General features: G+C 49.0%; 1 protein-coding gene across 1 annotated transcript; it reads right to left on the bottom strand.

Moving 5' to 3' along the window:
- Positions 1-2,202: 2,202 nt before the first annotated feature.
- On the bottom strand, positions 2,203-17,335 carry LOC119951477 (sodium- and chloride-dependent neutral and basic amino acid transporter B(0+)-like). The gene is made up of 4 exons (XM_038774687.1): positions 17,310-17,335; positions 16,272-16,403; positions 8,810-8,977; positions 2,203-2,345 (listed from the first exon to the last, which is right to left on the bottom strand). The coding sequence occupies exons 2-4, from the start codon at positions 16,375-16,377 to the stop codon at positions 2,203-2,205; spliced, it is 417 nt and encodes a 138-aa protein (XP_038630615.1). The 5' UTR covers positions 16,378-16,403; positions 17,310-17,335.
- Positions 17,336-20,418: the final 3,083 nt, after the last annotated feature.

The raw sequence follows: 20,418 nt of genomic DNA, 5'->3' as shown, positions 1-20,418 counted from the left end.
CTACGCCAATGAGTCCCAAACTATGCGGACAAGGCCCACCCACTCATACAGTCCACTCAATTCCCCTCGCGGCCGAGGCACAACATGCCTTCGCCCGTATCAGAGAAGACATAGCCAAGGCCGGTATGCACTGATAGACGAGACACTGCCCTTTCAAGTAGAAAGCGACGCTTCAGATGCTGCCCATGCCGCCACTCTAAATCAGGCAGGCAGACCTGTGGCATTCTTTCCCGCACTCCTCATGCCTCTGAAATTCGGCACTCATCCATCGAAAAAGAGGCCCAAGCCATCGTTGAAGCTGTGCGGCATTGGAGGCATTACCTGGCCGGCAGGAGATTCACTCTCCTCACTGACCAACGGTCGGTAGCTTCATGTTCAACAAAACGCAGCGGGGCAAGATCAAAAATGATAAAATCTTGCGTTGGAGAATCGAGCTCTCCACCTATAATTACGAGATTTTGTATCGCCCCGGCAAACTCAACGAGCCCCCAGACGCCCTCTCCCGAGGTACATGTGCCAGCGCACAAGTAAACCAACTCCGGGCCCTGCACGACAGCCTTTGTCACCCGGGGGTCACGTGACTGTACCACCTCGTCAAGGCTCACAACCTGCCCTACTCCGTCGAGGAATTACGGGCAGTCACCAGAGACTGCCAGGTGCAAGCCGCACTTCTACCGGCCGGGCCGTGGCGCCTGGTGAAGGCTTCCCTCCCCTTTGTACGACTCATCGGATTTTAAGGGCCCCTCCCCTCCACCGACCACAACACATATATTCTCAGTGTGTTCGATGAGTACTCCAGATTCCCCTCGCCATCCATGCCCCGATATGACGTCTGCCACCGTCATCAAGGCCCTCAACACAATCTTCGCTGTGTTCGGTTTCCCGCCTACATCCACAGTGACATGGGATCCTCATTCATGAGTGATGAGCTGCGTCAGTTCCTGCTCAGCAGGGGTATCACCTCTAGCAGGACGACCAGCTACAACCCCCGGGGAAACGGGCAGGTGGAGAGGGGGAACAGGACGGTTTGGGGGGGCCGTCTAGCTGGCCCTACGGTCCAGGAACCCCCCAGCCTCTCGCTGGCAGGAGGTCCTCCCTGATGCACTTCACTCCATCCGGTCACTACTGTGCACGGCCACAAATAACACACCCCATGAACCTTCCCCAGGAAGTCCACATCCGGGGTGTCGCTCCCGACTTGGCTCGCAGCTCCAGGACCGGTCCTGCTCCGTAGGCACATCCGACTCCACAAGGCGGACCCCTTGGTGGACAGGTTACACTTGCTCCACGCCAACCCCCAGTATGCCTACGTGGAGTTCCCTGATGGCCGCCAAGGTACTGTCTCCCTCAGGGACCTTGCACTGTCAGGTTCCAGCCAAACACACTTCCCCACCCATGTGCCACCCTCCTGCTACCGGCGCTACCAACATTAACCCCACCAAGTCCATCCCTCCTTCCCCTGCCCATGCAAGAGGCCGAAGAAGATTTCGGCACTCTCCCGGGGTCATCTGACTACAGGCCGGCACCAGCACAGCTAGCACCAATGTTGGTGACACCAACACCGCCAGCACCGACATCACCGCCACCGTTACGGCGCTCCTAGTGAATCGTCAAAGCACCGGATCGACTGAACCTCTGACGGGCACCGAACCGTCAAAATGGACATTTTTGTCCTTACCCACTCATTTTATAAGACACTGTACATAATTTGCAACATTGTGTATAGTTCCACACCACCCCCGCCGGACTAATTTTTAACAGGGGGTGAATGTGGTGACCCACTGTATTGGGGGATGTAAGGTAGGACCTGTACTACAGGTTCGCCAGTAGCTCCTGCCGGCTGGCCCCGCCCACTAGGAGTTGTATAAATATGCGTGTCCTCCATTGATCTGCCATTACACCAGCTGCAGCAGGAGTGTGGGCCGGGCGCGGGAGACCCCGCCAGTGCCGGGAGACCCTTTGGGGAGTAGAAAATGTAAATATTTAAGGAAATAAATCAAACTTTTTCCACAGTTGTCGTTTCCAAGTGGTCGCTTGCCCAAGATGTTATTTTGTAACAGGTGTATAGTGTAAACAGTACCTCTATCTAAATCAAACAGCTTTTCATTCAATAAACAGGACATTCCCCCAATGAACTGTCCCAAGTGGAAGCTACTGGTACAGCTGTGCAGGTTCTAGGTGCAGCTTTCTGTAGTCATTTACTTACTCCCAGTATTGCTCACTTGGGCCCTGGTGAGGAACGTAGATTTCTGATCCATTTGGGCAAGTTGCATTGTTTACATGCAGCCATGTTGTATTCACCATTTCAAAATATCCATGATCCAGAGTGAGATTGCAGAGTGGATCTAGAAAATGGGGAATGTGTTTTAGAATTCCATTTCACTGGGAATGAAGCTGTTAATTCACGTGATGTAATCAGGGTCACTACTTCACTCAGCCCAAACTCCTTTACTACATGGGGCATGTTACAGATGGTTCAGAACACAGTGGTACAGACCAGAATTATTTCCCGTCTTCAGTGGTAAGTTTAGATACAGGGAGCGTGGGCTGAATTCTCCCCTGGCGGGATTCTCCATTGCGTCGGCAGTGTACCCACGCCCAGAGATTTCCCGATGGCGTGGGGCTGCCCACAATGGGAAACCCCATTGGCCAGCTGGCGGTTTGGAGCATCCCGCTGCCGGCGGGGGCACGCCGCACCAGAAAACTGATGTGGCAGGACAGAAAATCCCACCCACAGGCAGGATGGTGTCAATGCTCCAAAACCTAGGACTTGGCTCCACACTCTGCAACTGGATCCTCGATTTTCTGACCCACAGACCACAATCAGTAAGAATGAACACCAACACCTCCTCCACAATAGTCCTCAATACCGGGCTCCCGCAAGGCTGCGTACTTAGCCCCCTACTCCCTGTACACACACGACTGTGTGGCAAAACTTGGTTCCAACTCCATCTACAAGTTTGCTGACGATACAACCATAGTGGGCCGGATCTCAAATAACGACGAGTCAGAATACAGGAGGGAGATAGCGAACCTAGTGGAGTGGTGCAGTGACAACAATTTCTCCCTCAATGGCAACAAAACTAAAGAGCTGGTCATTGACTTCAGGAAGCAAGTACTGTACACCCCCTGTCAGCAACAACGGGGCCGAGGTGGAGGATGGTTAGCAATTTCAAATTCCTAGAATTTGTCCTGGTCCGCCCACGTCAACGCTGCCAACAAGAAAGCACAACAGCGCCTCTACTTCCTCAGGAAACTAAGGAAATTCGGCATGGCCACATCAACCCTTACCAACTTTTTACAGATGCACCATAGAAAGCATCCTATCTGGCTGCATCACAGCCTGGTATGGCAAACTGCTCGGCCCAGGAATTGCAAGAAACTTCAGAGAGTCGTGAATACCGCCCAGTCCATCACAACGAGTCTGCCTCCCATCCATTGACTCCATCTACACCTCCCGCTGCCTGGGGAAAGCGGGCAGCATAATCAAGGATCCCTCCCACCCGGCTTACTCACTTTTCCAACTTCTTCCATCGGGCAGGAGATACAGAAGTCTGAGAACACGCACAACAGAATCAAAAACAGCTTATTCCACACTGTCACCAGACACCTAAATGACTCTCTTATGGACTGAACCTCATTAACACTACACCCTGCATGCTTCATCCAATGCCAGTACTTATGTAGTTACATTGTATATGTTGTGTTGCCCTATTATGTATTTTCTTTCTTCCCATGTACTTAATGATCTGCTGAGCTGCGCGCAGAAAAATACTTTTCACTGTACCTCGGTACACGTGACAATAAACAAACCCATCCAATCCAATGGGCAATCCGGCTCGTCCATCCCAGTTTAATCATGAGCGGGAAGGCTTAGAACATAGAACATTACAGCGCAGTACGGGCCCTTCGGCCCTCGATGTTTCGCCGACCCGTGAAACCATCTGAAGCCTATCTGACCTACACTATTCCATTTTCATCATATGTCTATCCAGTGACCACTTAAATGCCCTTAAGTTGGCGAGTCTACTACTGTTGCAGGCCGGGCGTTCCACACCCATACTACTCTCTGTGTAAAGAAACTGCCTCTGACATCTGTCCTATATCTACCACCCCTCAATTTAAAACTATGTCCACTCGTGTTGGTCATCACATCCGAGGAAAAAGACTCTCACTGTCCACCCTATCTAACCCTCTAACCATCTTATATGTCTCTATTAAGTCACCTCTCAGCCTTCTCCTCTCTAACGAAAACAACCTCAAGTCCCTGAGCCTTTCCTCGTATGACCTTCCCTCCATACCAGGCAACATCCTAGTAAATCTCCTCTGAACCCTTTCCAAAGCTTGCACATCCTTCCTATAATTGTGGTGACCAGAACTGCACGCAGTACTCCAGGTGCGGCCGCATCAGAGTTATGTACAGCTGCAGCATGACCTTGAGGCTCCGAAACTCAATCCGCCTACTGATAAAGGCTAGCACACCATATGCCTTCTTAACAGCCCTATTAACCTGGGTGGCAACTTTCAGGGATTTATGTACCTGGATGCCGAGATCTCTCTGTTCATCTACACTACCAAGAATCTTGCCATTAGCCCAGTACTCTGCATTCCTGTTACTCCTTCCAAAGTGAAACCACCTCACACTTTTCCGCATTAAACTCCATCTGCCACCTCTCAGCCCAGCTCTGCAGCTTATCTATGTCCCTCTGTATCCTAAAACATCCTTCAGCACTGTCCACAACTCCACTGACCTTCGTGTCATCTGCAAATTTACTAACCCATCCTTCTACACCTCTTCCAGGTCATTTATAAAATGACAAACAGCAGTGGCCCCAAAACAGATCCTTGCGGTACACCATTAGTAACTGACCCTAGCTTGTGGTTGAGTTTTCTGGCCTACTGCCACTTGAGGCCCATAATTTGTTTTTTCATTCACCCCCCCTAGGACCAGCATTTGCTGCCCATCCATAATTGTCCTTGAGAAGGTGGCGGTGAGCTTCCTTCTTGAACTGCTGCAGTTCCTGAGGGCTAGGTACACCCACAGTGCTATCAGGGAGGGAATACTCGGATTTTGACCCAGCAGCAGTGAAGGAACAAGGATATATTTCCAAGTCAGGATAGTGAGCAACTTGGAGGGGAACTTCCTGGAGGGGAAGTTCCCAAGTATCAGCTGGTCTTGTCTTTCTAGATTATAGTGGTCGCGGGTTTGGAAGATGGGTTGGGGGGGGGTAGGGAATCCTTCATTCGATGGCATGCAGCGCCTAATTGAGGGACCCAGCAGCTGGAAGTTGGGGAGGGCAGGAGATTCTGTCACACAATGTGGCTTGTGTAATGCGGAATAATAATTGTTACTTTCATCAGCTGGTGTAATGCCTTGGATTGATTTTAAAAGAAAAAAAAACAGCTAAAACTGCAAAGGCACTTGGAAAAATGCTCCCTGCCAGAAACTACGTGTTGACATCGGGACTGGATCAGTGGTGTTCTACGACAGCGAAATTGGTGGCGTTGTCAGAGCAATTCATCAACCATTAATGGGTTAGCACCGGCGCCACATGGAACACAACCATTTCCAAAGGAAAATGGTGTGTCCCCCCCCCCCCCCCGCAGTGCCACCTCCACACTGCTCTCCACAGCCACCACTTCCCACTCACCGCACCTCCCCACCCTGCCCCTCCACCAGCACCACCCCAAACCTCTGGCAAATCATGCATCTTATCATGTGTCTTGCAGGATCACCTGGTGATGAGGTGGGCCCTTCTGGTCCCCCCCCCCCCTCCAAACCCCACCCCCCACATAGCGCACCCTGATTTCCCAACGCATCTCTGGGTTAAGACACCATCGAGGTTGAAAGTTACTGGCGATAGACAATAGGCCACTTGACTTCTTGGCTCCAGAAACAGCCAGGAACAAAGAAAGACTCGTGAATCTCATTGTGCAAGAAGGGTGCTAAGGCTCCCCTATCTGTTTCGATGGCGTCTTGATGGGAGATTGAAGCTCCTTTATTTAATATGAATTGTCCTCCATTGTGTGCCAATAGCCAGCTGTCACACTTGTGAAAATCTATGACTATAAGATTATCTATATGGTACTGAAGTAGTCTGCAGAATGCACGATAACATCAGGAAGACGGCTTCAGAATATCATGCCATTTCTCTCTCTTTGCCACTCTGCTAATATCAGACTTGGGATCTTGGGCGGGATTCTCCAACCCCCCCGCCGGGTCGGAGAAACGTTGGGGTGCTCCGACGCCGGCTGCCGAATTCTCCCGCGCCAGTTTTTTGGCGGGCGCGGGAATCACGTTGCGCCGATTGGGGGCTGTTGGCAATGACCCCCCCCCCCCCCCCCCCCCCCCCCCAGCGATTCTCCGGGCCCCGATGGGACGTGTGGCCACCCCTTTTCGGCCTGTCCCACCGGCGTGAAATACACAAGCTCGATACCGGCGGGACCTGGCTCTGAGGGCGGCCGGCGGAGTCCTCGGGGGATGCGGGGGGATCCGGCACCTGGGGGGGGGGGGGGGGGGGGGGGGGGCAGTGCTGATCTGTGGACGGGCCAGTGCAGTGGGGGCACTCTTTCCCCCCATGCCGGCCTCTGTAAAGCTCTGCGATGACTGGCGCGGAGAAGAAACCCCCTGAGCATGTGCAGGGATCCCGCTTGCGCCACCTCGTGGCGGCCGACGGAGGCCCTTCAGCGCCGGTTGGTGCGGCACCAACCCCTCCAGTGCCGGCCTAGCCCCCGGAAGTGTGGAGGACTCCGCACCTTCCAGGGGGCCCGATGCCGGAGTGGTTTCCGCCTTCTTTGGCGCTGGTACAGTCCGCCTGCCGGTTGGGGGAGAATATCGGCCCTTATCTCTGTTGCATCTTCGGATATCAGAGCATTCACTTTAGAAAGCGATGGATTACAGTTTAAATGAGACTGTCTCCAGAAACACATTCAGCTCACAGCAGCTGTAACACGACTGGAATTTCAAGACCACCAAAGGAATGTCGGAATGTGTTGTTACCTTTTTAATAAGTCTTACACTTTTACCTGAGTGAGTTTTAACAATAAAATCTCAGTCCTAACTTGTTTCTGGGAGGCCGGATGTGCCTCCACCCTGCCCGCAAAATTTGAAAAAAAATCAAGTCTAAACAGGTTCTGAGGCAATGACCCGGAAGCAATTCAGCCAGTGTGACTCCCGTGGCAGCATGGGGGTCATGTTATAGGACAGTGGAAAGTCTGTCAGCCAATGGAGCAATGGCTGGTCTGTTTTTTTTCTTCATTTTATTTATTAATGGGATGTGGCATCGCCGGATACTAATTTACATTTTTACAGTGGTGTTAATTTTTATAATGTTTTGATTGGTTTCTACTGGGGCTCCTATCGCTTAGCGGTAGAAGTGGAACCCAGATTCACTCACATATGTACAGATATTGTTGGGATCCAAAAATCAAAGCACTTTTCATCTCTTTCAGGAGTTTCATAGTGACCCATAATTTTTAAACTTGCTCGGATCAATTCAAACAGAATTAACCTTCAATATCTTTAGAAATAATTGTTTGGAATCTTGAGTGGAACAGCGATTCATTATGGAAGGGTGAGAAAAAAGGAAAAGGAATAAAACTTTGAAGTAAAATCAGTCAGAAGGGAGAGATTGAGCGAAGCTGACAGAATAAAAAAGATGGGAGAGATTTAGGGAAAAACTCAGATGAGGAGAAAAATTGAGAAAAAGATTCCTGGGCAAGCACAGAGATACAGAGACAAGAGAGTTAATGTGGGACATGCAAAAATAGAGAGAGAGAGAGACAGACAGACAGCCAAACATACAGACACACAGACGTCAAACACTAGACAGAAATAAATCTAATTGAAAGAAGACGATGAACCTCTGAGTGGCAAAGAAGAAAGAAACTCATTTTTCCATGAACAAGTCATGGAAGTTCAAATATTTTCTTTAATTTTATTCCACTGTTCATTTTTTATTCATTACTGATTATCCTGCAATCACGATGACATGGTGACATTATTATAATAATAATATTTATTGTCACAAGTAGGTCACAAGTGGACAGCACGGTAGCATTGTGGATAGCACAATTGCTTCACAGCTCCAGGGTCCCAGGTTCGATTCCGGCTTGGGTCACTATCAGTGCGGAGTCTGCACATCCTCCCCGTGGGTTCCTTCGGGTGCTCCGGTTTCCTCCCACAGTCCAAAGATGTGCAGGTTAGGTGGATTGGCCATGATAAATTGCCCTTAGTGTCCAAAATTAGTGTTGGGTGGGGTTACTGGGTTATGGGGATAGGCTGGAGGTGTTAACCTTGGGTGGGATGCTCTTTCCAAGAGCCGGTGCAGACTCGATGGGCCGAATGGCCTCCTTCTGCACTGTAGATTCTATGATTAACACTGCAATGAAATTACTGTGAAAAGCCCCTAGTCATCACATTCCGGCGCCTGGTCGGGTACACAGAGGGAGAATTCAGAATTTCCAAATTACCTGACAGCACGTCGTTCAGGACTTGTGGGAGGAAACCGGAGCACCCGGAGGAAACCCAGGCAGATACAGGGAGAATGTATAGACTCCACACAGACAGTGACCCAAGCTGGGTAATGAACCTGGGACCTTGGCGCTCTGAAACAACAGTGCGAACCACTGTGCTATCGTGTTGCCCATGCTTACTTCAGCTGATTTCTATCCCAAGTATCTCTGCTGTGTGATCACAGTGAAGATGGTCACTGAAACTACTGTCCATTTTCCCCTCACATTCAGACTGGCAGAATGAAGAATAAACAGTCGGTCTCGATACATTACCCAATAGACATTCAGACAGTACCTTTGGGAGTCCTGCTGCATGTTTCATCTGCGCCCCACCAACTGAAGCAGTCTGTCCACGGCAGGGGGGATTGGAAGGAGGCGAACAAGTAATACAGGCTGTAACCAATCATGCTATTGTAGGAAATGTTGACAATTGTAACCAGAATGACCATTGTGATCCCCACACCTTAAAATAAAACAAAGAAGGACTTTAGATTGGGAATTTTGGTTTTTAAATTAAACTGATTCTGCTGGTCAGACAAATCAATTGTATTTTTTTCTGTACGGCATAGGAGCAGAAGTAGGCCATTCGGCCCATCGGTTCTGCTGAGACATTCAATGAGGTCACGGTTAATCTGAAATAATAATCCTCAACTCCACTTTCCTGTCTTATACCCATAACTCTTGATTCCCTTCCTAATTAAAAATCTGCTCCCTCAGCTTTGAACATACTTAATGACTCAGCATCTATAGCCCTCTAGGATAAACCATTCCACAGATGCACTACGCTCACAGACGATATTCTGAAGATGCGATTCAGGTGCCTGGACCACTCTCGAGGGCCCCTTTGCGCAAGTGAAGGAGACACATCCAGAGTGGGAATTTGGAACTTGGTAATTTGGTGCAGTGAGGTAATTCGGTGCAGAGTGGGAGAAGGTGCTTTTCCCTACTGTTTTGTTCTCTCTCTTTCTTCTGGCCTATAACTTTTAATCTGCAGGGAGAGAACCAGAGAGCATCTGAGAACCTGGGAAGGTAAGTGATTTTTATTCATTTTTATTTTTATTACCTTTTCAAATTGTGTGGGGGTGGAGGGGGGGGGGGGGGGGGGGGACTGAAGTGACATCACAGTAAAGCAGTGACCTGATTGGTTGGTTTTGAATCTACACTAAATTTAAAAATGAAGCAGTGCTCTGACTGTGAGATGTGGCAGGTCCAGGAGGCTTCCCGCATCCCGGATGGCTTCATCTGCAGAAAGTACAACCAACTAGAGCTCCTCACAGACCACATGTAGGTGGCGGAAAGCGTCACAGATAGCAGTTATATAAATGTGGTCACACTCAAGGTGTAGGCAGAGAAATGGGTGACCACCAGAAGGGGCAGGCAGTCAGTGCAGGAATACCCCTGTGGTTGACCCCCTCTGGATACTGTCGGGGGCAATAGCCTATCAGGGGAAAACAGCAGCAGCCAGAGCAGTGGCACCACGGCTGGCTCTGATGGTCAGCAGGGAGGGTCAAAGCGCAAAAGAGCAATAGTCATGGGGACTCTATAGTCAGGGGCACAGATAAGCGCTTCTGTGGACATGAAAGAGACTCCAGGATGGTATGTTGCCTCCCTGGTGCCAGGGTCCAGGATGTCTCCGAATGGGTAGCGGGCATCCTGTAGGGGGAGGGCAAACAAGCAGAGGTTGTTGTACATATTAGTACTAACGACATAGGCAGGAAGGGGCATGAGGTCCTGCAGCAGGAGTTTAGGGAGCTAGGCAGAAAGTTAAAAGACAGGACCTCTAGGGTTGTAATTACTCGCCATGCTACGTGCCAGTGAGGCTAGCAATAGGAAGCTGGAGTAGCTAAACACGTGGCTAAACAGCTGGTGTAGGAGGGAGGGTTTCCGTTATCTGGACCACTGGGAGCTCTTCCGGGACAGGTGTGACCTGTATATGAAGGACGGGTTGCATCTAAACTGGAGAGGCATAAATATCCTGGCAGCGAGGTTTGCTTGTGTCACACGGGAGGGTTTAAACTAGTATGGCAGGGGGTTGGGAACCGGAACAAAAGGTCAGAAGGTAAAAGCAATGAGGGAGAACTCGGGAATAGGGCCAGTATAGCTCTGAGGAAGAGCAGACATAGAGATGTAGCTGAAAACAGCGGGTCTGGTGGCCTGACGTGCATATGTTTTAATGCAAGAATTATTACGGGTAAGGCAGATGAACATAGAGCTTGGATTAGTGCTTGGAACTATGATGTTGTTGCCATTACAGAGATATGGTTGAGGGGAGGATAGGATTGGGAGCTAAACATTCCAGGTTTTAGATGTTTCAGGTGGGATAGAGGGGGATGTAAAAGGGGTGGCGGAGTTGCGCTACTGGTTAGGGAGAATATCACAGCTGTACTACGGGAGGACACCTCAGAGGGCAGTGAGGCTATATGGGTAGAGACTAGGAATATAAGGGTGCAATGACAATGTTGGGGGTTTACTACAGGCCATCCCAACAGCCAGCAAGGGATAGAGAAGCAGATAGGTAGACAGATGTTGGAAATGAGTAAAAACAACAGGGTTGTTGTGATGAGAGACTTCAACTTCCCCAACATTGACTGGGACTCACTTAGTGCTAGGGGCCTGGACGGGGCAGAGTTTGTAAGAAGCATCCAGGAGGGCTTCTTAGAACAATATGTGGACAGTCCAACTAGGGAAGGGGCTGTACTGGACCTGGTATTGGGGAATGAGCCCGGCCAGATGGTCGAAGTTTCAGTAGGGGAGCATTTCGGGAACAGTGACCACAATTCAGTAAGTATTAAAGTGCTGGTGGACAAGGATAAGAGTGGTCCTAGGATGAATGTGCTAAATTGGGGGAAGGCTAATTATAACAATATTAGGCGGGAACTGAAGAACCTAGATTGGGGGAGGATGTTTTTTTTTAATAAATTTCGATTACCCAATTATTTTTTCTATTAAGGGGCAATTTAGCGTGGCCAATCCACCTACTCTGCACATTTTTGGGTTGTGGGGGCGAAACCCACGCAGACACGGTGAGAATGTGCAAACTCCACACGGACAGTGATCCAGAGCCGGGATCGAACCTGGGACCTCAGCGCCTTGAGGCAGTTGTGCTAACCACTAGGCCACCGTGCTGCCCTGGGGGAGGATGTTTGAGGGTAAATCAACATCTGACCTGTGGGAGGCTTTCAAATGTCAGTTGAAAGGAATTCAGGACCGGCATGTTCCTGTGTGGAAGAAGGATAAAAACGGCAAATTATGGGAACCTTGGATAACGAGAGATATTGTAGGCCTCGTCAAAAAGAAAAAAGAGGCATTTGTCAGGGCTAGAAGGCTGGGAACAGACAAAGCCTCTGTGGAATATAGGGAATGTAGGAAGGAACTTAAGCAAGGAGTCAGGAGGGCTAGAAGAGGTCACGAAAAGTCATTGGCAAATAGGGTTAAGGAAAATCCCAAGGCTTTTTACACGTACATAAAAAGCAAGAGGGTAGCCAGGGAAAGGGTTGGCCCACTGAAGGATAGGCAAGGGAATCTATGTGTGGAGCCAGAGAAAATGGGCGAGGTACTAAATGAATACTTTGCATCAGTATTCACCAAAGAGAAGGAATTGGTGGATGTTGAGTCTGGAGAAGGGTGTGTAGATAGCCTGGGTCACATTGAGATCCAAAAAGACGAGGTGTTGGGCGTCTTGAAAAATCTTAAGGTAGGATGGGCCGGATGGGATCTACCCCAGAATACTGAAGGAGGCTCGAGAGGAAATTGCTGAGGCCTAGACAGAAATCATTGGATCTTCACTGTCTTCAGGTGATGACCCGGAGGACTGGAGAATATCCAATGTTGTTCCTTTGTTTAAGAATGGTAGCAAGGATAACCCAGGGAACTACAGGCCGGTGAGCCTTACGTCAGTGGTAGGGAAATTACTGGAGAGAATTCTTCGAGACAGGATCTACTCCCATTTGGAAGCAAATAGACGTATTAGTGAGAGGCAGCGTGGTTTTGTGAAGGGGACGTCGTGTCTCACTAACTTGATAGAGTTTTTCGAAGAGGTCACAAAGATGATTGATGCAGATAGGGCAGTGGACGTTGTCTATATGGACTTCAGTAAGGCCTTTGAATCCGGACAAATGTGAAGTAATGCATTTTGTAAGGTCTAATGGAGGTAGGGAATATACAGTGAATGGTAGAACCCTCAAGAGCATTGAAAGCCAGAGGGATCTAGGTGTACAGGTCCACAGGTCACTGAAAGGGGCAACACAGGTGGAGAAGGTAATCAAGAAGGCATACGGCATGATTGCCTTCATTGGCCGGGGCATTCAGTATAAGAATTGGCAAGTCGTGTTGCAGTTGTATAGAACCTTTGTTCAGCCACACTGGAGTATAGTGTTCAATTCTGGTCGCCACACTACCACAAGGATGTGGAGGCTTTAGAGAGGGTACAGAAGAGATTTACCAGGATGTTGCCGGGTATGGATGGCATTAGCTATGAGGAGCAGTTGAATAAACTTGGTTTGTTCTCACTGGAACAACGGAGGTTGAGGGGCGACCTGATAGTCAGAGCCTTTTCCCCAGGTAGAGGGGTCAATTACTTGGGGGCAAAGGTTTAAGGTGCAAGGGGCAAGGTTTAGAGGAGATGTACAAGGCAACTTTTTTACACAGACGGTAGTGGGTGCCTGGAACTCGCTGCCGGAGGAGGTGGTGGAAGTAGAGACAATAGTGATGTTTAAGGGACACCTTGACAAATACATGAATAGGATGGGAATAGAGGGATACGGACCCAGGAAGTGCAGAAGATTTTAGTTAAACGGGCAGCATGATCAGCACGGGCTTGGAGGGCCGAAGGGCCTGTTCCTGTGCTGTACTTTTCTTTGTAGAATAGTGCTGGGAAAGTCTTCCACATCATGGTGGCCAGCTGCATTCTTCACAACATCGTGCGGCAGAGGTGCTATGTGCTGGAGGACGGTGACGAAGGCCAGGTCATGCCTGACATGGGGGTGCAGGAAGGGAGAGGATGGGCAGGACATTGGGCCCAGGCAGGCACAGGAGGCCGCACAACCTGTGCGCCTGGGCTTGTGTGCACAGGATGCCCTGAGCGCCCCAGGTTCATCGACTTGGAGGCTTAGCCAGCGGCACGGACACCCCACCCCACCCCTACATCTGCCCCCGTCCGACCAACCCCTCCCATGACCAACCCCCCTGTGTCACCACCCCTCCTCCCCCACCCTTGCAATCCCCTCCGGGGTGTAGGCCCTGGGTTGGCAGTAACACTGGGTCTGGTGCATGGGATGGGGATGATGATGACTCATCATGAGCTCTGCTGCTCCACATTGTCTGCCCATTCGAAGCCCATCCCTCACACCCTTCTGACAGAACACCGAGGCAAGTTACAATGATCTTAACAGGTGTTTATTGTGAAGCGGTGAACATATATGTACAGATCTGTGCCCTAGCCCCTGACTCTATACTGTATGCTGCACCGGTGCCAACCGAACTGGTGTCCACCTTTCTGGCCTTATGGGCCCTAATGCTACCCATCGTTGAATCCCCAAATGGTACATCAGGAGTGGAGGCAGTCTGCTGCGGTTCCCACCCTGTTACATGGGACCCTTTGACGGCTGGTCTCTGCAGCGACCAGGCCTGGATGGACCTGGCAGTCACTCTGCCACTCTGCTGTCCCAGGTGGCGTAGTCCAGCATGTTCTGCCTGCTGCCCATCAGATGCACCAGGGATAGAGGGCAGGGGGGAGGGGGGGGGGGTGCACTGAGGCATGTGGTGTTCTGGCACCACCCCTGCCTCCTCCCCCCTCAGGGTGCCCGATGCCCCCGGGATATTCCTTAGGAAGTGGATGCAAGTGGAGCTAACCCGTGAAGCTCCCCCATTATCTGGCACTGCCAGTCCTGGAGGCCCCACCCCCATCTCAACCATGCTCACGGCCAAGGAGCAGAGGGGATGCGCCACCTGCCTCTGGACTGTGCATCATCACCCAGTGACTGTGCCAGGTCCATCTGAGACTGGACCACCTCCCACCGGGTCTGTGCCACATCACCCAGTGACTGTGCCACCTGCCTCTGTGACTGGCTCAGGTCGGCCTGCGCCTGGGCAAAGCCGCAGATGCTCTCTGCCATGACCCGCCGTGACTGGGTTTCGCTCTGGAGCGCCACTGCAATCTCCTGTGACAGGTCAGCTCTGTCCTGTGACTTGACCACTGCCCACACAGAGTGCTCCAGGCCTTGGGAACTGACCCATAGCTGATAACTTTGCACCAAAGACAACCACTGCAGATACCACCCATGTGGTGTTGGCCTGGGTAGCAGGCATGGTCAGCACTGCCTCCTGCCCTGCAGGCAGTTGGACTCCTCCAACTGCATCTGCCGACATTGGATGGTCATGGATATCCCCTCATGTAGACCCTGGCATCACCACTATCGATGGGACTGCACTTTTCAGTAGTCCGAGACCTGTCTGGATGGCAACTAGTACATGGGGTCGAGCTGCCCTCCGACCGTCTGCCACCTCGGGCATTCCTACCTCCACCTGATGTACCACAGCACATGGTGGTGCACAACAGGTAGTGCCCCAGGAGCCTCTTTGCTAACATGACCAACTCAGGTTAGTGCACCTAGGATGATGGAGGGTGTTGGAGACAGGCTGTGATGGGAAGTCAGTGTCAACCCCAGACTGGAGCTCTGCGGTGTCTCGGGCTGTGGTTTGTGGGCTCTTGTCGCTGTCCATTACTTACTTACCCTGGTCGCCCTGAGGAGGCCGTGCAGCTTTTTGTGGCACTGCTGTCCGGTCCTGGTGGCAGGGCCCACGGTGCTCTCGTGCCCAGCCCTGGTGTACCGCATGGATGGCAGCCTCCTTCCCACCACGGGGTACCTGGTAGCCCACCTCTCCTCCACGGTGTCCAACATGGTCTCCAGCTCACCAGGGTTTTGCTCACTCACTGAACCTATCTATATTTCTCTTTGTGCCATCATCACTACTTGCCTTCCCATCTATTTTTGTGTCATCTGCAAACTTGGCAATAATACATCCACTTCCCTTGTCCAGGTCATTAATATATATTGTGAATAATTGTGGTCCCAGCACTGATCCCTGCGGCACTCGACTAGTTACAGGTTGCCATTCTGAAAATGTCCCTCTTATCCCAACTCTCTGCCTTCTGTTAGTTAGCCAACCCTCCATCCGTGCTAATATACCATCTTCAACACCATGGGCTCTTATCTTATTAAGCAGGCTATTGTGCGGTACCTTACTGAACGCTTTTTGGAAATCCAAATATGTTACATCCACTGGTTCCCCTCCACTGATTCCCCTTTTATCTATCCACCTCGTTACCACCTCAAAGAATTCTAATCAATTTGGAAGGCACGATTTCCCCTTCATGAAGCCACACTTATTCTGCTTGATTATATTACATTTCTAAATGCTCCTCTATCACTTCATTTATAATGGACTAATGGACACAAATATTTTCTTAATGTAATGCTAACTGGCCTATAGTTACATGTTTTTGTCTCCCGCCCTTCTTGAATGAAGGTGTTACATTGACAGTTTTCCAATCCTCAGGTACTTTTCCAGATTTTAAGGATTCTTGGAAGATCATTACCAGTGCATCTACGATATTGCAAAATATATAGTCGATCAGTACTTCAGCACATCTACCGTAAATCCTTGTTTCATGACAAAAATAAAACCAGCAGGTTATGATTTGAACGCTATTACCCAGTTAAACTGCTGCCAACACCTTTGCCTGAACAATCGCTAACCTTGGAACATTGGCACGGCTTTCCAAACTGTCACAGGTCCGAGGCTGGCAAACTGCCCAAAGGAAGATTCCAAGAAAAACATTGGCATCCCAACCAGTGCCAGCATGAGTGCGTAGGGAATGAGAAACGCACCTGGAAAATATAGTAAAGGACATTAGTGTGGATCGTGACAACTAGTGGAATTAACAAGTTTTCAAACTGAACATTATTGTTCCTCCCAGGGAAATTGAGTTAAAAGTATCTCTGATCGCTACGAAAACAAGTTTATCTGTCTCTCTGTTTATCTGAATCTGTCAGTCTTGTTTGTCCAGAAATATCTTTATTTCCACACGTCGCGATACAAAGAATCCATTTATCTTCATTCCGATGGGATTTTATGGTGTGATTATTCATTAGTGTATGAGAGGTGCTTAGCTCCAATGCGGGATGTTCAGTAACTGAATGAAATTGTAAAGAAATTCCCATTTTGTGAATTTCATTCACTAACTGAATCAACATTTTTTCTCTCTCTTTTTGCAATGGTGTTATAGTATTTTTACACATTTGTTGTTGGTTTTCCATTGCGTGTGAAGTGCACCAAAAATGAGCAGGTTTGAACCCAACCTCCAAACCTGACCCCATAGCCTGTGGCGAAAAACTGAGTGTTTCAGATATTGGGCAGTAAACGTGACTGATGCGGACGGTTCATGAGATTTAAACAATATCACTTTAAAAGATATTCAAAATTAATAAATCAGCAATTTAACTCAACTGTCAAGGTCCATTCATATTTATTTTAAAATATCATTGATGGATCTCATTCTTGCCTACAGTTCTCAACTATCACATTGACACATCACCCACATCCCAAGACAAATTGTATAAATAGTTCAAAGGTGTGAGATTGACTTCATCATTCTTTATATCAGTGTTGTTTAATTTTGTATTAGTTACCTTGTGCAAGAAGTTTCCTTTTCCAGTGAATTTAAGATTCTTTATAATTTGTTCCCCTTAACTTTTCTCTTTCTCTCTCTTGTATTTCAGATTTTTTTACATTACCTCCACCATTTTGTAAGTCAGATAAGGAATCTCCAGACGTTGCCCAGACCCACAGCACAGCCAATCATTGAGAGCAAGTAGTCAGTCCTTCGACGACCAGTTACCCCGCTCCACCTTCTCATCACTTTTACCCACATCTTCACTGGTGACAGCCTGAGGGGGGGGGGGGGGGGGGGGGGGGGGGGGGGGGGGGGGGGGGGAGAGAGGAAATGGCCAATTCAGAAATTAGACTTTCTAAGGCAGGAACTTAAGCAAAAGTACAGTTTTGGCCCGCTACAGAAACACTTTGTTGTTCTCCATTTAATAACATTTGGTTGGTAGTTTGAAAACACCTTGAACTTCACTGAGAAACTTTGCAATTCACAGCAACCAAAATCCCCAAATCATCAGCACAATAAAATACTCGCCGTCTTGTCTGGATGGGTGTGTTGGACAGTGCTTCTGTGGGAACTCAGATAGAGGATTTGTCTTTGCTCCATTTTTTGGACGATGATGAACAATGTTCCTTCCACTTGCCCAGGGATCGAATTTAAAACTTGAGGAGACACAAAGGTCGTCAAACTTTTTACCGCTCCAAGACTATTTGTCAAGAATTATACTGCTGCCACCACTGGCAATGAACCCACGTACTAAACCAGGAAGAAACCTAGGAATGAGAATCCTGGCCTTGATCTTGAGCGGTAATCAATTTTCATTTCAAAATGACAGGACACAGTTCATAGCCAAGGGACCATATACAGCTGGTATATTTGAGGGGAATAGGGCGGCCATGGTGGCACTATGGTTAGCAATGATGCCTGCCCACGATGCCAAGGACCCGTGGTTCGATCCCGGCCCCAGGTCACTGTCTGTGTGGAGTTTGTACTTTCCCCTCCGTGTTTGCGTTGTCTCACCTACAAAAGATGTGCAGGGTATGTGGATTGGCCACACTAAATTGCCCTTAATTGGAAAACTAATAATTGGATACTCTAAATTATAATGTAAAAAATAGTTGGAATTCCTTTACAGAACGTAATGTTATATATAAATGATTAACAAATGATTTACAACTATGCCCATGACTTCAGGTAAGCGTAGCATGCCACGCACTCCCGTCTGCATTAATCTCTCTGAAGTGGAGATGGTAATCAGAGACCCCTCCCACCCAGGCATTACCTTCTTTCAGACCCTTCCATCAGGCAGAAGGTACAGAAGTATAAAAAACCCGCACATCCAGACATAGAACAGCTTTTTCCTCACGCTACAAGAGGAATGAACCACAGTCATAACCAGCCATTGGCTGTTTAAAATGGGGTGTAGCTCTGTTCACTCAGGTGTTACAGATGCTCACAGAGTATTTCTATTGCTCATAAATTTGCAAGCTAACATTAGTTTTTTCAGATTTTCTTTAGTTGCAGGTCACTCAGTTCCCAAGTGCAGTTATTCCTTATTTATAAGTTTGACAGTAAGAGCATTTTTAAAGGAGACAGCATGAGCTGAACTGATGTCAAACAGTAGCTCAGGCAGAGTAGACATCTCAATACATTTGCTTGAAAATTGCACAGTATAATTATTTAATTCTTTCTTATATTTTCAATACAAGTAGAGACAATAATAAGTTTGATAAATCACTTCATTATTTTAAATATTGTAACCAACCAGAAGGAATAATGTACGTTATCCCTGGTCCAATACAACATAGAATAGACAGACCAGAACAAGGTTTTAAACCAGTTGATGATGGCATTTTTGTTGCATTTGCACTTTCTCCCATTCTTCCTGATTCTGTCAGCATAACTTTCCCATACTATTTGTCTTAATCACTCCCTGCACAGGGGTGATCTACGTCTTCACCACTCTCTTGGCAAAGGAGATTCTTCTGAATTCCTTATTTGAAATATTGGTGGCAGAGACAAGTACTACTCATTGAGGACATGGCTAGTGCGGAGGTCATGGGTGCAGATGAGACAAGGTACAATGAGGCTCGTGCTACAGTTCACCTTGGTCAAGCTGAGGATGAGGTTCTGGTGTCTCGATTGGCCTGGTGGAGCCTGTAATACAATCCACAGAGGGTATCACATGTTGTGGTCACCTGCTGTGCCCCACACAACCTGGCATTTGAACAGAGGGAGGAACTGCCTGAGGAGGAGATGGAGGAGCAGTACATACCCTCCGATGATGAAGACGTCAAAGGGTCCGAGGCTAAGGAGGTCCTCAAGGGAGAAAATGTTGGTCATGTGGCCATGGTGATGTCCAGACGAGGTGGATGACCTCGGGACGTTCTCGTTGCCGCAAGATTCATGGAAGATGTTGAGGAGATCCAGTGAGGACTTCCCATTATCTTCACATGGCATCCGTGAGCATTGCTCTGCCATCTGACTGATGGAAGTGCACATACCCTCTGGGATGAGGTTCCTGGCATGGAGACACATCAGTTTCCCATTGTCCCTACATTCGAGGAGGATGACTTGCAATGGGAATAGCCCATAGATCCTCACCGAGCTTATGTGAATGTCTGACCCTTGTCTGGCTGATGGCAGTTCTCTTGCTCTCAATGACCAGGGTCATATCATGGCGATGCAGCGGTGTAAGCTTCACCCTCCCTGATCCAACAGCATCCTTTGTGAGCTGACACCTTGAGGAACAGTGTCACTGGAGGCAGAAGCTGCCAGAATAAGGGGGTGGGGGGGGGGGGGGGGGGGGGGGGGGGAGGGAGAAGGGTTGGCGACTGCACCTCAAAGGTGAAGAGCGTCCACATGGAGAATGAATGAGATGCCAGCCCTGTACATAGTGACGGACATCCAAATTCAGGCATGGCTAATCTGTGCAATGACTGTAAAGAAACATCATCATGGTGCTGCTGGGAAGGTGACACACAGAACAGGGAAGAAACCCAGGAATGAGAATCCTGCCTTGATCTTGAGCAGTAATCAGATTTTCATTTCAAAATGACAAGGACACAATTCATCATAACAAGGGACCATATACAGTGGTATATTTGTGGGAATAGGGCGGCACGGTGGCACTATGGTTAGCAATGCTGCCTCACAATGCCGAGGACCCGGGTTTGATCCTGGCCCCAGGTCACTGTCTGTTTGGAGTTTGCACTTTCCCTCCGTGTTTGCGTTTG

Source organism: Scyliorhinus canicula, chromosome 17 (assembly GCF_902713615.1).
Source record: "Scyliorhinus canicula chromosome 17, sScyCan1.1, whole genome shotgun sequence".
Lineage (NCBI taxonomy): Eukaryota > Metazoa > Chordata > Chondrichthyes > Carcharhiniformes > Scyliorhinidae > Scyliorhinus > Scyliorhinus canicula.
Note: the sequence above shows the minus strand (reverse complement) of the source record. Positions and strands in the feature narration are given on the sequence as shown.